Raw genomic sequence first — 17385 nt, forward strand, 5'->3', positions numbered from 1 at the left:
AAAGTCCAACAGGTCACTGGAAGCCATCAACTCAGTGTGTACAGGCTAAAACAGCCTGCTTCTACCTTTTAGAGGCTTTCATGTAGAAATCTCTGAGTTGAGCTCCAAATGGCTTCAAACTTACCGAGAAGTCTTACAGAGACAACACCATCAAGAATCTTGAATCTCAACCTTCTGCCGCCTTTCCCAAGCTAGTTTCTTTCAGGGGCCATAGGGGTCCCAAATCACAACAGCTCAAATCAGCGTCCCACACCCATCATACGGTTGTATTTTGGTATTAAAACTCCATTTAGAACTTATTAGGTGGTTGTTAGCTCATAAAGTCCACAAAAGGAGCTTTACACACTCGCTTAGGCTTAAGAAGAAAAGAGTACTGTTCAGAGAAATATGGCTGTATGAATTTGGTATTGTTTGCTGTAAAGGTGAGATCTGGTGAAACACTCTGTCCTGTGACTGATCTGTGTAAAACAACAGAAAGTGAGTTAAATTTGACTCCAAAGTCCAACAGGTCACTGGAAGCCATCAACTCAGTGTGTACAGGCTAAAACAGCCTGCTTCTACCTTTTAGAGGCTTTCATGTAGAAATCTCTACATGAGTCCTGTTCAGTGAAATATGGCTGTATGAAATTGGTATTTTGTTGTAAAGAAGAAATCTGGTGAAACACTCTGCCCTGTGACTGATCTGTGTAAAACAACAGAAAGTGAGTTAAATTTGACTCCAAAGTCCAACAGGTCACTGGAAGCCATCAACTCAGTGTGTACAGCCTAAAACAGCCTGCTTCTACTTTTTAGAGGCTCTCATGTAGAAATCTCTGAGTCCATCTCCAAATGGCTTCAAACTTACCCAGAAGACTCACAGAGACAACACCATCAAGAATCTTGAATCTCAACCTTCTGCCACTTTTCCCAAGCTAGTTTCTTTCAGGGGCCACATAGGGGCCCCAAATCACAACAGCTCAAATCAGCGTCCCACACCCATCATACAGTTGTATTTTGGTATTAAAACTCCATTTAGAACTTATTAGGTGGCTCATAAAGTCCACAAAAGGAGCTTTACACACTCGCTTAGGCTTGAGAAGCAAGAGAGTCCTGTTCAGTGAAATATGGGTGTATCAAATTGGTATTTTTTGTTGTAAAGAAGAAATCTGGTGAAACACTCTGCCCTGTGACTGATCTGTGTAAAACAACAGAAAGTGAGTTAAATTTGACTCCAAAGTACAACAGGTCACTGGAAGCCATCAACTCAGTGTGTACAGGCTAAAACAGCCTGCTTCTACCTTTTAGAGGCTTTCATGTAGAAATCTCTACATGAGTCCTGTTCAGTGAAATATGGCTGTATGAAATTGGTATTTTTTGTTGTAAAGAAGAAATCTGGTTAAACACTCTGCCCTGTGACTGATCTGTGTAAAACAACAGAAAGTGAGTTAAATTTGACTCCAAAGTCCAACAGGTCACTGGAAGCCATCAACTCAGTGTGTACAGGCTAAAACAGCCTGCTTCTACCTTTTAGAGACTTTCATGTAGAAATCTCTGAGTTGAGCTCCAAATGGCTTCAAACTTACCCAGAAGACTCACAGAGACAACACCATCAAGAATCTTGAATCTCACCCTTCTGCCGCCTTTCCCAAGCTAGTTTCTTTCAGGGGCCACATAGGGGCCCCAAATCACAACAGCTCAAATCAGCGTCCCACACCCATCATACAGTTGTATTTTGGTATTAAAACTCCATTTAGAACTTATTAGGTGGCTGTTAGCTCATAAAGTCCACAAAAGGAGCTTTACACACTCGCTTAGGCTTGAGAAGCAAGAGAGTCCTGTTCAGTGAAATATGGGTGTATCAAATTGGTATTTTTTGTTGTAAAGAAGAAATCTGGTGAAACACTCTTTCCTGTGACTGATCTGTGTAAAACAACAGAAAGTGAGTTAAATTTGACTCCAAAGTCCAACAGGTCACTGGAAGCCATCAACTCAGTGTGTACAGGCTGAAACAGCCTGCTTCTACCTTTTAGAGGCTTTCATGTAGAAATCTCTACATGAGTCCTGTTCAGTGAAATATGGCTGTATGAAATTGGTATTTTTCTTGTAAAGAAGAAATCTGGTGAAACACTCTGCCTGTGACTGATCTGTGTAAAACAACAGAAAGTGAGTTAAATTTGACTCCAAAGTCCAACAGGTCACTGGAAGCCATCAACTCAGTGTGTACAGGCTAAAACAGCCTGCTTCTACCTTTTAGAGGCTTTCATGTAGAAATCTCTACATGAGTCCTGTTCAGTGAAATATGGCTGTATGAAATTGGTATTGTTTGTTGTAAAGGTGAGATCTGGTGAAACACTCTGCCCTGTGACTGATCTGTGTAAAACAACAGAAAGTGAGTTAAATTTGACTCCAAAGTCCAACAGGTCACTGGAAGCCATCAACTCAGTGTGTACAGGCTAAAACAGCCTGCTTCTACCTTTTAGAGACTTTCATGTAGAAATCTCTGAGTTGAGCTCCAAATGGCTTCAAACTTACCCAGAAGACTCACAGAGACAACACCATCAAGAATCTTGACTCTCACCCTTCTGCCGCCTTTCCCAAGCTAGTTTCATTCAGGGGCCACATAGGGGCCCCAAATCACAACAGCTCAAATCAGCGTCCCACACCCATCATACAGTTGTATTTTGGTATTAAAACTCCATTTAGAACTTATTAGGTGGCTGTTAGCTCATAAAGTCCACAAAAGGAGCTTTACACACTCGCTTAGGCTTGAGAAGCAAGAGAGTCCTGTTCAGTGAAATATGGGTGTATCAAATTGGTATTTTTTGTTGTAAAGAAGAAATCTGGTGAAACACTCTGCCCTGTGATTGATCTGTGTAAAACAACAGAATGTGAGTTAAATTTGACTCCAAAGTCCAACAGGTCACTGAAAGCCATCAACTCAGTGTTTACAGACTGAAACAGCCTGCTTCTACCTTTTAGAGGCATTCATGTAGAAATCTCTACATGAGTCCTGTTCAGTGAAATATGGCTGTATGAAATTGGTATTATTTGTTGTAAAGGTGAGATCTGGTGAAACACTCTGTCCTGTGACTGATCTGTGTAAAACAACAGAAGTGAGTTAAATTTGACTCCAAAGTCCAACAGGTCACTGGAAGCCATCAACTCAGTGTGTACAGGCTAAAACAGCCTGCTTCTACCTTTTAGAGGCTTTCATGTAGAAATCTCTGAGTTGAGCTCCAAATGGCTTCAAACTTACCCAGAAAACTCACAGAGACAACACCATCAAGAATCTTGACTCTCACCCTTCTGCCGCCTTTCCCAAGCTAGTTTCTTTCAGGTACCACATAGGGGCCCCAAATCACAACAGCTCAAATCAGCGTCCCACACCCATCATACAGTTGTATTTTGGTATTAAAACTCCATTTAGAACTTATTAGGTGGCTGTTAGCTCATAAAGTCCACAAAAGGAGCTTTACACACTCGCTTAGGCTTGAGAAGCAAGAGAGTCCTGTTCAGTGAAATATGGGTGTATCAAATTGGTATTTTTTGTTGTAAAGAAGAAATCTGGTGAAACACTCTGCCCTGTGACTGATCTGTGTAAAACAACAGAAAGTGAGTTAAATTTGACTCCAAAGTCCAACAGGTCACTGGAAGCCATCAACTCAGTATGTACAGGCTAAAACAGCCTGCTTCTACCTTTTAGAGGCTTTCATGTAGAAATCTCTACATGAGTCCTGTTCAGTGAAATATGGCTGTATGAAATTGGTATTATTTGTTGTAAAGGTGAGATCTGGTGAAACACTCTGTCCTGTGACTGATCTGTGTAAAACAACAGAAAGTGAGTTAAATTTGACTCCAAAGTCCAACAGGTCACTGGAAGCCATCAACTCAGTGTGTACAGGCTAAAACAGCCTGCTTCTACCTTTTAGAGGCTTTCATGTAGAAATCTCTGAGTTGAGCTCCAAATGGCTTCAAACTTACCCAGAAAACTCACAGAGACAACACCATCAAGAATCTTGACTCTCACCCTTCTGCCGCCTTTCCCAAGCTAGTTTCTTTCAGGGACCACATAGGGGCCCCAAATCACAACAGCTCAAATCAGCGTCCCACACCCATCATACAGTTGTATTTTGGTATTAAAACTCCATTTAGAACTTATTAGGTGGCTGTTAGCTCATAAAGTCCACAAAAGGAGCTTTACACACTCGCTTAGGCTTGAGAAGCAAGAGAGTCCTGTTCAGTGAAATATGGGTGTATCAAATTGGTATTTTTTGTTGTAAAGAAGAAATCTGGTGAAACACTCTGCCCTGTGACTGATCTGTGTAAAACAACAGAAAGTGAGTTAAATTTGACTCCAAAGTACAACAGGTCACTGGAAGCCATCAACTCAGTGTGTACAGGCTAAAACAGCCTGCTTCTACCTTTTAGAGGCTTTGATGTAGAAATCTCTACATGAGTCCTGTTCAGTGAAATATGGCTGTATGAAATTGGTATTTTTTGTTGTAAAGAAGAAATCTGGTGAAACACTCTGCCCTGTGACTGATCTGTGTAAAACAACAGAAAGTGAGTTAAATTTGACTCCAAAGTCCAACAGGTCACTGGAAGCCATCAACTCAGTGTGTACAGGCTAAAACAGCCTGCTTCTACCTTTTAGAGGCTTTCATGTAGAAATCTCTACATGAGTCCTGTTCAGTGAAATATGGCTGTATGAAATTGGTATTGTTTGTTGTAAAGGTGAGATGTGGTGAAACACTCTGCCCTGTGACTGATCTGTGTAAAACAACAGAAAGTGAGTTAAATTTGACTCCAAAGTCCAACAGGTCACTGGAAGCCATCAACTCAGTGTGTACAGACTAAAACAGCCTGCTTCTACCTTTTAGAGGCTTTCATGTAGAAATCTCTGAGTTGAGCTCCAAATGGCTTCAAACTTACCCAGAAGACTCACAGAGACAACACCATCAAGAATCTTGAATCTCACCCTTCTGCTGCCTTTCCCAAGCTAGTTTCATTCAGGGGCCACATAGGGGCACCAAATCACAACAGCTCAAATTAGCGTCCCACACCCATCATACAATTGTATTTTGGTATTAAAACTCCATTTAGAACTTATTAGGTGGCTCATAAAGTCCACAAAAGGAGCTTTACACACTCGCTTAGGCTTGAGAAGCAAGAGAGTCCTGTTCAGTGAAATATGGGTTTATCAAATTGGTATTTTTTGTTGTAAAGAAGAAATCTGGTGAAACACTCTGCCCTGTGACTGATCTGTGTAAAACAACAGAAAGTGAGTTAAATTTGACTCCAAAGTCCAACAGGTCACTGGAAGCCATCAACTCAGTATGTACAGGCTAAAACAGCCTGCTTCTACCTTTTAGAGGCTTTCATGTAGAAATCTCTACATGAGTCCTGTTCAGTGAAATATGGCTGTATGAAAATGGTATTGTTTGTTGTAAAGGTGAGATCTGGTGAAACACTCTGTCCTGTGACTGATCTGTGTAAAACAACAGAAAGTGAGTTAAATTTGACTCCAAAGTACAACAGGTCACTGGAAGCCATCAACTCAGTGTGTACAGGCTAAAACAGCCTGCTTCTACCTTTTAGAGGCTTTCATGTAGAAATCTCTACATGAGTCCTGTTCAGTGAAATATGGCTGTATGAAACTGGTATTATTTGTTGTAAAGGTGAGATCTGGTGAAACACTCTGTCCTGTGACTGATCTGTGTAAAACAACAGAAAGTGAGTTAAATTTGACTCCAAAGTACAACAGGTCACTGGAAGCCATCAACTCAGTGTGTACAGGCTAAAACAGCCTGCTTCTACCTTTTAGAGACTTTCATGTAGAAATCTCTGAGTTGAGCTCCAAATGGCTTCAAACTTACCCACATAGGGGCCCCAAATCACAACAGCTCAAATCAGCGTCCCACACCCATCATACAGTTGTATTTTGGTATTAAAACTCCTTTTAGAACTTATTAGGTGGCAGTTAGCTCATAAAGTCCACAAAAGGAGCTTTACACACTCGCTTAGGCTTGAGAAGCAAGAGAGTCCTGTTCAGTGAAATATGGGTGTATCAAATTGGTATTTTTTGTTGTAAAGAAGAAATCTGGTGAAACACTCTTTCCTGTGACTGATCTGTGTAAAACAACAGAAAGTGAGTTAAATTTGACTCCAAAGTACAACAGGTCACTGGAAGCCATCAACTCAGTGTGTACAGGCTGAAACAGCCTGCTTCTACCTTTTAGAGGCTTTCATGTAGAAATCTCTACATGAGTCCTGTTCAGTGAAATATGGCTGTATGAAATTGGTATTTTTTCTTGTAAAGAAGAAATCTGGTGAAACACTCTGCCCTGTGACTGATCTGTGTAAAACAACAGAAAGTGAGTTAAATTTGACTCCAAAGTACAACAGGTCACTGGAAACCATCAACTCAGTGTGTACAGGCTAAAACAGCCTGCTTCTACCTTTTAGAGGCTTTCATGTAGGAATCTCTACATGAGTCCTGTTCAGTGAAATATGGCTGTATGAAATTGGTATTTTTTGTTGTAAAGGTGAGATCTGGTGAAACACTCTGCCCTGTGACTGATCTGTGTAAAACAACAGAAAGTGAGTTAAATTTGACTCCAAAGTCCAACAGGTCACTGGAAGCCATCAACTCAGTGTGTACAGACTAAAACAGCCTGCTTCTACCTTTTAGAGGCTTTCATGTAGAAATCTCTGAGTTGAGCTCCAAATGGCTTCAAACTTACCCAGAAGACTCACAGAGACAACACCATCAAGAATCTTGAATCTCACCCTTCTGCTGCCTTTCCCAAGCTAGTTTCATTCAGGGGCCACATAGGGGCCCCAAATCACAACAGCTCAAATCAGCGTCCCACACCCATCATACAATTGTATTTTGGTATTAAAACTCCATTTAGAACTTATTAGGTGGCTCATAAAGTCCACAAAAGGAGCTTTACACACTCGCTTAGGCTTGAGAAGCAAGAGAGTCCTGTTCAGTGAAATATGGGTTTATCAAATTGGTATTTTTTGTTGTAAAGAAGAAATCTGGTGAAACACTCTGCCCTGTGACTGATCTGTGTAAAACAACAGAAAGTGAGTTAAATTTGACTCCAAAGTACAACAGGTCACTGGAAGCCATCAACTCAGTATGTACAGGCTAAAACAGCCTGCTTCTACCTTTTAGAGGCTTTCATGTAGAAATCTCTACATGAGTCCTGTTCAGTGAAATATGGCTGTATGAAAATGGTATTGTTTGTTGTAAAGGTGAGATCTGGTGAAACACTCTGTCCTGTGACTGATCTGTGTAAAACAACAGAAAGTGAGTTAAATTTGACTCCAAAGTACAACAGGTCACTGGAAGCCATCAACTCAGTGTGTACAGGCTAAAACAGCCTGCTTCTACCTTTTAGAGACTTTCATGTAGAAATCTCTGAGTTGAGCTCCAAATGGCTTCAAACTTACCCAGAAGACTCACAGAGACAACACCATCAAGAATCTTGAATCTCACCCTTCTGCCGCCTTTCCCAAGCTAGTTTCTTTCAGGGGCCACATAGGGGCCCCAAATCACAACAGCTCAAATCAGCGTCCCACACCCATCATACAGTTGTATTTTGGTATTAAAACTCCATTTAGAACTTATTAGGTGGCTGTTAGCTCATAAAGTCCACAAAAGGAGCTTTACACACTCGCTTAGGCTTAAGAAGCAAAAGAGTCCTGTTCAGTGAAATATGGGTGTATCAAATTGGTATTTTTTGTTGTAAAGAAGAAATCTGGTGAAACACTCTGCCCTGTGACTGATCTGTGTAAAACAACAGAAAGTGAGTTAAATTTGACTCCAAAGTCCAACAGGTCACTGGAAGCCATCAACTCAGTATGTACAGGCTAAAACAGCCTGCTTCTACCTTTTAGAGGCTTTCATGTAGAAATCTCTACATGAGTCCTGTTCAGTGAAATATGGCTGTATGAAATTGGTATTATTTGTTGTAAAGGTGAGATCTGGTGAAACACTCTGTCCTGTGACTGATCTGTGTAAAACAACAGAAAGTGAGTTAGATAAGATGGTGCCTTACCATTAAGGCAGGTAGGTGAGAAGAAGGATTTTAAATTCTATGGATTTTACATGAAGCCAATGCAGAGAAGTTAAGACAGGAGAAATGTGATCTCTTTTCCTGGTGTAACAGAGGTTATGTAGTATATTATTCCACTTGCTATAATTCATTCATTTATTATCCATGTATCTGTGGGGAGTTATTGGCTCGAGGGTGCCCTCTCTCAGACGTAGTAGGTAAATACTACTAACGCGCCTGTAACGTTGTTAGTTCATGAGAGACGTGCCCGAGGTCAGTTGCTAAACGCAGCACTGTGTACAAATATCGTGTATTATGCCTGTTAATATTAACTACATGAACACATGTGCACTGTAACTTATGGAGAGGTTGATACGACGAGTATGAGTGGGTTGTTGTACTCTTAAAGTGCTATAGTGTTTAAGTAACGACAAAATGCATCTTTTGACTAGCTAGCATCGGTGCTAAAATAACTTGCCGTTCTTTTGTAGTGTGCTGTGTGTGAGCTGCCAAAAGCAAGCCAACTTGATGACTGACCAGTACATATTCTGTTCCTTTCCAGATAATAAACGGCTGCATTGAGAGATAAACGCCTCGTACTCATCATTTCAAATACACAACGCAGAGTCGAGGGGTTGATTGAACCAGCCAGCTACAGTGAAGTGTAGTTGAGCGCGGTTACACTGGTTCCTGACAGAACATGTGCTGAAGCATTCTGGATCAGCTGAATTTTTGCAATATTACGTAGGTGAAAAAAAGACGGTCCTTGAAATTTGCTTAATGTGAGACTTAAACAACATGTCCTGATCAAAGATAACTCCAAGATTCCTCACAGTGGAGTGAAGTTACTAACTGATGAGTTTCATCTGGCTTGATCAACGGTATCAAATGCAGCACTAAGATCTAATAAAACCAGTACAGAGTCCTTTGTCTGATGCAATTAGGAGGTCATTAGTAATTTTCACCAGTGCTGTCTCTGTGCTATGATGAACTCTAAATCCTGACTGAAAATACTCAAATAAACTATTTCTCTGTAGAAAGTCACACAGCTGTTTGGCAACTGCTTGGAAGGTTAGATATAGGTCTATAGTTGGCTAAAACATCCGGATCAAGTTCAGGCTTTTTCAGAAGAGGTTTAATTACAGCTACTTTAAAGAACTGTAGTACATGTAGCCTGTTGATAGAGATAGATTGATCATATCTAGTATAGAAGTGCTGACAAAGGGTAAAACTTCTTTAACCAGCCTAGTCGGGATGGGGTCTAAGAGGCAGGTTGATGGTTTAGATGAAGAAATTATTGAAGTTAGGTGGTAAAGATTGAGGGAAGCAAAGCAGTCTAAACATATATCTGGTTTTACAGCTGTTTCTAAGGTTCCTGAGTTTGGAGATGAGTCTCTGCCAGTGAAGGGCAGGTCTTGGTGAAATTTGTTTCTAATAGTTAGAATTTTATCATTAAAGAAGCTCATGAAATCGTAACAACTGAGAGCTATGGGAATACTTGGCTCAATTGAGCTGTGACTCTCTGTCAGCCTGGCTACAGTGCTGAAAAGAAACCTGGGGTTGTTCCTATTTTCCTCTATTAATGACGAGTAGTACGCTGCTCTGGCATTACGGAGGGCCTTCCTATAAGTTTTAAGACTATCTTGCCAAATTAAACGAGAATTTTCCAGTTTGGTGGAACGCCAATTCCTCTCAAGTTTCCGCAATACTTGCTTTAATTTGCAAGTGTCCGTATTATACCATGGAGCTAACCATCTTTGTTTTAGTATTTTCTTTTTTAGAGGGGCTACAGAGTCGAGTGTCATTCACAGCGAGCCTGCAGCACTATCAAAAAGATGATCGATTTGGGAGGGACTGAAATTAGCATAGGAGTCCTCTGTTACTTTGTGACTTGATAATGAATTTAGAGCTGATAGAATCACATCCTTAAATTTAGCTACAGCACTATCAGACAGACATCTTGTATAGAATTGTTTGCCCAATGGCGTGTAGTTCAGCAATACAAACTCAAAAGTTATCAAACAGTGGTCAGATAAAGAGGGATTCTGTGGGAACACTATTAAATGTTCAATTTCAATACCAGAACAAGGTTAGTAGTTAAAACAGTGAGTCGGTTCATGAACACTCTGAGAGAAGCCAATGGAATCTAACAGAGAGATAAACGCAGTACTGAGTCTGTCGTTCTCAACATCCACATGAATATTAAAATCCCCTACAAACAATAACTTTGTCTGTTTTAAGGACTAAAGTTGACAAAAACTCTGCTTATTCAGATAAGAATTCAGGGTACGGACCAGGTGCTCGGTACACTATAACGAAGAGAATTGGTTGCAGTGATTTCCAACTTGGGTGTGAAAGACCCAGAACAAGGCTTTCAAATGAGTTCTAATTTAGTTTAGGTTTAGAGCTGATTAGTAGGCTAGAGTCGAAGATAGCTGCAACTCCACCTCCTCAGCCTGTGCCTCGAGGAATGTGAGTATTAATATGACTGGGAGGGGTGGATTCATTTAGGCCAACATATTCTCCATCACCCAGCCAGGTTTCAGTCATTAGAAGAGATCCTATTAATTTGCACTATTGCTCTTGTGGTTTTAATTTTTATGAGGTTTTTATGCACAGCTCCTCTACTGTTTACCTTTGATTTAAATAATTTCGATGGTTGGAGGACAGACACCGTCACTATAGGATTTTCACTAAGTAACTCCTGGAATGGAGGAGCACAGAAGTGTGTTAGACTGCGACTCTGCATAGGGTTTTGGGTGGGTAACTGCTGAAATAGAAGGGCAGAGTTAGACTGCGACTCTGCCTCCTGGTCTCTACTCTGGGTTGTCATGGATTTGGTCCACTAATAAACTTGGCCAGATTTCTAGAAATGAGAGCTGCTCCTTCCCAAGTGGGATGGATGCCGTCTCTCCGAATCAGACTAGTGCTGTGTCTCAATTCGGGTACTTCCTTGAGTATACTAACATGCAGTACACTGCGTACACTATGTAGTTACTTGCCTAGTGCGTTAATTTCGACAGGGTAGTGTTGAAAATTTAAGACCTTTGTAAACTAAATTTAATACTTTGTAAATGAAATTTTATACTTATTTTTAGAATATTAAATTTAAGACTACACTGTGGTGATTTTGTCATTTGTCAAATATCATTAAAGAACAACTTAACTACAGTGGAAAATCTTGTTTCTACTGACCTCTGGTGGTTTAACTTTTCGCCATGCTCCAGTGATGTAGGTGTGTACTCCACGTGTGTTAGTAGACAATTACCTCACAGGGTGGTTACACACTTCAACCTCTCCAGAGGGCAGTAAAATACTGCTTTTAAGTGACTATTTAAAGGTTAAGTGCATCCTGATTCCACTCTCCCTTTCAGCATTTTTAAAAATGCGAAGGAGTGGAGGTAAAGTGAGGATGCAAATACTTCCATGACCACATTTAAAAGGTTATTTCGGTATTTTCACATATATTCGTGTGGAAATGACTAGTAGGTACAAAATGTTTTGGAATCCGTGCAGTAGATGTTTCATCCGGCTACAGAGGCTTCAATTTTTTTCTTTCAGAGTTATTGTGCCTGTCAAAATGACGTCCACAAAGTGTTGTTCTTGCCATGGACAGGCTCAGACTGTTGTATCAACCCCAAAATATGTGTGGAAGATAACGTCACTCTGAAAACATTCAACAACGTTACCTGCCAGGCTAAACAAGCATTTGCTTAAATCCAGAAGTCTCCAAACCAGTTCAGAGCGGCAGGCCAAGGGGGGGCAATAGAGTGCAATGCCCACCCATTGCGGAGTGACGACTGTTCTGTCAGCATAGTTAACAATACTGTTTTTATTCTTCCTGATATTCTCACACAGTGTCGTCAAGATTTGTTTTACTATTTTGCAAGGGAATTCAAATCAGTTCAATTAGTATTAATTAATTATTAACACCGTGACAAATCATTACAAGAGTTATGTCAGGGCACTTTTCATGTCAATGATGAACGTCTTTTGCATTAAAATGTAACTAAGTGTAGGCCTAACTGTAATACTGTAGTTTAATTGGCTAAACTACAATACAATGCATGAATTGGTTTAGCATGAAAAAATATTTTGAATATTGCATATGGATCATATTGCAACAGCAGCAACGGCCTCTCACAAAATTTTAATGAAAAAGCTGTCTATCTTGAGTTCCATCCAGCAATATATTAGCATAGTAGTTTATCTCTTTGACACAAGCATCTCCAAATCAAAGCCTTCTGTCCATTTTATCCACTTGGTAGATTACAGAGCTAGCTTGTGAGGTAAAGAAATCTACTAGGCCTTATGTGCTCAAATGATGACATATTGACTAGTTTTGCTCTGTGTCAAGTAATAAATATAAGTCAATTACAAAACATGTGGGTGTAGGTACTCTTTAAAAGAGAAAGAGAATGAACAAATTAAGCATTTTTATTTTATTTTGGCACTTAAATGAGGACTGCACTCTTAAAAATACCACTTGTGTGCCAAAAACGTTCAGCACATAAACATCATCTTCAATTTTATCCATGTATGTGTGCACATGGTGTTCTGCAGAATGTTCTCTAAAATCGTAAAGTCTAATCATTTAGTTTATATTCCCTACAGTCAGTTACATCTGCCATTAACTCAGGTCAGAATTACAAAAAGCAGTCTCTCGTTTCATAAAAATGAACTCAGACCAAACATGCACATCATCCACCTCTCCACAGCATGTAGGATGGTTTGAGGACAAGAGTACTTTTATAAGCAGATACAGTCAAAATGAATAGTGAACAGGTTAAAATTTTTATATTGGAAGTTTTAGTTTCTGGCTTGGTGTTCATTGTTGTTTCTATTAAAACATTAATTCAAAACCTTTCCTCATGCAACAGCAGCTCTGTAGGATCACATTTAAACACATTTGACCTAAGCAATAATGACACACTGCATTGCCAAATGTTTGCGGACACTCCACCATTCCACCCATATGAGCTCACATTCACAAATATCCATATTTTTATGCATGTATTGATGTAAAAACTCAAATAGAATGTCTCATTTAAAAACAATCCACTAGTTTGTCCCTTAATGTAAAAAAAGGAAAAACAAACTTAAAAATAATTTTTATGAGGGGGAAAAAATAGCTCTCTTTTTGCCATCTTATCCCCTTCTGATTGGATGAGGAGCATCAGCATTCCTCTGGTGGTGCAGGAGGAAGAATTGAGAGATCACAGGTGGCTCTCTGATTCACATTTGTCAGCAGTTCCATTCTCCAGTAGCCAGGTGGACAGTCCCAGTTCTCTGAAGTTCACGTTGCTCTCGTTAAGCCGTTGTATGCGGTAGGTCTCATAGTGGATATTGTGTGTGACGTCTTTCAGGTCCTGCAGGTGAGACCTTTGCAAAAAATACAAACAGAAAGATTCACAACTTGATATTCATTTTTCTGCTCTCTATCTGATAAATCTGATTCAAACCAATATGCAATTTATGAAAGTCCCTGAGGATGAGGTGGCTAGGCTTCTTTCGGAAGTGATACATTTTACATTTATGATTTGTCAGGCCCCCCAGCAACTACTTGGTGTAGCAATCAGGAGTATTTACAAGAGCTTGCAGTTTTGTTCAATCTGTGCAATAAGAAAGAAAGGGACCGTTGGAAAAGAGGATTGACGTTACATCTAAGTTTCAGCCGCATTCAACAGATCCACTTTTAATCAATGCAGCTGTCTACACAGGCCACAGTTTTGCATTTTACACGTGCTATCAGGGTTTCTGCAGTTTTCATCTATTCAAATTTAAGACTTTTTAAGACGTTTTTAAGACCCCTATGAATGAAATTTAAGACCTATATCACAACATCAAAAAAAGAAACGTACAAAGGAAATGCACACAAAATTTCTTGCAGAGTAAATAAATGTATTCAAATTAGGGCTGGGTGATGTCTACAAAATTGGCATCGGATGATGTCTACAATGAAACATCGGGGTGGATGATGGCATTGATAAGCTAAGTAATTAAGAAGCTGGCATGTGGCGCACCTGCTGCCGTGAAAAAAGGATCACGGATGGAAAAGTCCAGAAAAAAGACGAGTTCTGTGTCTTTTCGGTGACTTTATAAAACATAACCTACTGCTGATGGAGAAACTCAGGGGAGCAGACAGGGAGAGAGAGACAGAGAGAGGTGGGGAAAGCTGGTGTGTTTGCAGTGAGCGACCAGAGGTAAAGGTATGTGAGTGGGTGTAAGAAGTCAAGGCAGGTGCAAAACAGGTACATTTACAAATAATAATAAAAATAATGTCCATGGGGATTAAAACATGCTTTTACAGGGCGGTATTTTTGTGTTGGGGGTTGAGATAATTATTATGTTTTTCCACATAATTTTGGAACATTGGTATTACCACATCACTGAATAATAAGAAGGAAAATCTAGAGCAGATTTTTAATAAACTAAACCTGTAAAAAAGGTCATTCCTCTGGGCATGCTCTCTCCTCCCACATAGATAGTCTTTAATTGCTCCTTCACATTCAAGGGCCAGAACCTGAATGACCACTTCCTGCCTGGTCCAACACTGGGATCTAGCCTGTTGGGGGTCCTACTTCGATTCAGGGAACACTTAATTGCTATCAGCAGTGACATTAAAGACATGTTCCACCGGGTTCGTCTGCTGGAAGAGGACAGGCCATTCCTCCGTTTCCTGTGGCGCAACATGAAGGTAGATGAAGAACCCACCGTCTATGAGTGGCAACATGCATCTCCTCATTAGCTTAAAAGGACTAGTTTGCATCCCTAATGCTTTAATATTACTAAACTCAGCTCCTCTGTCATCAACACCATTCTTTCTTTATAATTTAATTTAACTATCAAGATGTACAGTACAGGACAGAGCTGTAACCTGACCACTTAATGCTAATCTTATCATCCGCTAACTTTCACCACCAACATCTGCTGCTCTCTCCCTCACATTCGTCCTTTGAAGAATAAGGAGAGGGAGACAGCCATGCGTTGAGTATAACCATGCTGAAAATCATTAATGATCGTGTGAAATTTTAGTAGCTGGGCTTATTCATTAAGCAACGACAGTTCAAATACAAATATATATATTAATCAAGCCCTAAGTTCTGTTTCTTTAAGGCAAGAGTCGCTAAGGTTGCACTTCCGCACAGCTGAAGAATAAGTCCATTTTATATCTGTGCTACAATCCAAAACTGGTGGCAATAACACGACCGCTGCAAATTGTCCATTTTACACACATAAAATTGTGTGTTGAGTGCATCCCGTGTAGACACAGAAGCTACTTCTACACCTCCTGTGTTATTGATGGTGAACTTTTAGCAAGTCAAGTTATAAAACACTAGTGAACATTGTTATTTGAATGACAAGACCGGTAGAACCAATGTATCCGCCAAAAAAAACCCAGATATGCAGTTCTGAAGTCCCCATAACCGAATGTTTCTGCACCTCAGCTGTGCCTGGGGATTTTGTCCGTGAAAATCATAAAGAGAATGGGTAATAAGGCTTAACCCTGGCGGAGCCCAACAGCTACAGGGAAGGTGCTTGATCCCCCCCCCCCCAGAAAAGATTCACAAGCTTTCTCCAAGTACCATTTAAATTGTAAGGGCGGGGTTATATTGATCTGAACGGTCACGCTCAAAGGCATAGTGTTTGGTGGTTTCCCCCGATGGCTGCACCGTCTCTGTGGGAGTGTGTCTGAATATTAGTCTCCATCTGATGAACAGTTGACCCTTGCATGGCAGCCTCTGCCATCAGTGTATGAATGTGTGTGAATGGGGTGAATATGACATGTAGTGTAAAGCGGAAAACTAGAAACGCGCTATACAATATATACAGTCCATTTACCACTTTGTGGAATTAAAATGACAGAACTGACAGAAGTGACAAAAAGTGTCGTTCACTTCACGGATTAGCATGTTATGGTACAAGGTCTGTAGGACTACCATTAAATGAGCATGCCTTCAGCTGTTGTCCATTACGACCCTCTTCTTGGACATCGTAGTGACCCCTTAAACATCTCCAATGACTTTTATGGTCCTCACAAATGACTCATGATGAATGAAGTGTAGCAGCACACTCAAACTCACCTGATGAGTAGATCTCTCAGGTTGGCAAACTCACAGTGTGCCACATTTTCAACTGTGGAAAGAGAAATAAGTTTAAAGTTTGGCTTTCAAAACCATATTTCCATATACGGTGTATACTGGAAAGTATTCACAGCCCAGAGTCCTGACTTTAACCCAATTGAACATCTCTGGAGAGATCTGAAAATAGCTGTACACTGATGCTCCCTATCCAACCTGATGGAGATGAAAGGTCCTGCAAAGAAGAATGGGAGAAACTGCCCAAAAATAGGTGTGCTGAGCTTGTAGCATCATTCTCAAAAAGACTTCAGGCTGAAATTGGTGCCAAAGGGGCTTCAACTAAGTAGTGAGCAATGGCTGTGAATACTTATGTAGTACATGTGCTTTTTTTGTATTTTATTTTTTTTTAATTTGCAAAATTTTCAAACTTCTTTCACGGTGTCATTATGGGTTATTGTTTGTAGAATTTTGCATTAAATAATGAATTTCATCCATTTTGGAACAAGGCTGTAACATAATAAAATGTGGAAAAAGTGAAACACTATGAATACGTTAAGCTGTGAATACTGTGAACTGGAAAGGGTTAAAAAAGTAAAAAAAAATCTCTAAAATCCTTGATGTTCATCAGTCCATGAATGGAGAAAGTTCAGCACTGTTGCTACTCTCACTAGGAGGGGCCGTTCTGCAAAGATGACTGCATGAGTACAGCACAGAATGCTCAGAATTCTAGAGTGTCAGCTGAAGAAATCTCTGGAACAACATAACATCTCAACAACACGGAGGAAGCTGTCCAAAAAAAACCATTGCTGCACGTCTGAAGTTTGCAAAAGAGCACCTGGATGTTCCACAGCACTGGTAGCAAAATATTCTGTGGATAGATAAAACCAAAGTTGAGTTGTTTGGAAGGAACACACAACCCTATGTGTGGAGGAAAAAAGGCACAGCACACCAACTTCAGAACCTCTACCCAACTGTGAAGTATGGTGGAGGAGGAATCATGGTACCTCAGGGCCTGGAAGGGTTGCTATCATTGGCAAAAAAATTAATTCCAAAGTTTATCAAAAAAATTTGCAGCCAAATGTAAGGCTATCTGTCCGCCAACTGAAGCTCAACCGAAGATGGGTGATGCAACAGGACAACGACCCAAAGCACGGAAGTAAATCAACAACAGAATGGCTTCAGCAGAAGAAAATATTACTTCTGGAGTGGCCCAGTCAGAATCCTGATCTCAACCTGATTGAGATGCTGTGCCATGACCT

General features: G+C 40.3%; 1 protein-coding gene across 4 annotated transcripts in view; it reads right to left on the reverse strand.

Moving 5' to 3' along the window:
• Window positions 1-12464: 12464 nt before the first annotated feature.
• The window catches only part of sept12 (septin 12), a 120003-nt gene continuing 115082 nt past the window's right edge, over window positions 12465-17385 (reverse strand). For all 4 annotated transcript variants that reach the window (XM_038738967.1, XM_038738959.1, XM_038738976.1 and 1 more), the window contains 2 exons: window positions 16130-16181; window positions 12465-13427 (listed from right to left, as the gene is read on the reverse strand). In XM_038738967.1, coding sequence (XP_038594895.1) covers window positions 13262-13427; window positions 16130-16181 — 218 coding nt within the window. In that variant the 3' untranslated portion in view covers window positions 12465-13261. The remainder of the gene's footprint in view (window positions 13428-16129; window positions 16182-17385) is intronic.

The sequence above is a fragment of the Micropterus salmoides genome, unplaced genomic scaffold, assembly GCF_014851395.1.
Source record: "Micropterus salmoides isolate LMB-PRFRI ecotype aquatic unplaced genomic scaffold, ASM1485139v1 Ms_hic_scaffold_10, whole genome shotgun sequence".
Taxonomy (NCBI): Eukaryota; Metazoa; Chordata; class Actinopteri; order Centrarchiformes; family Centrarchidae; genus Micropterus; species Micropterus salmoides.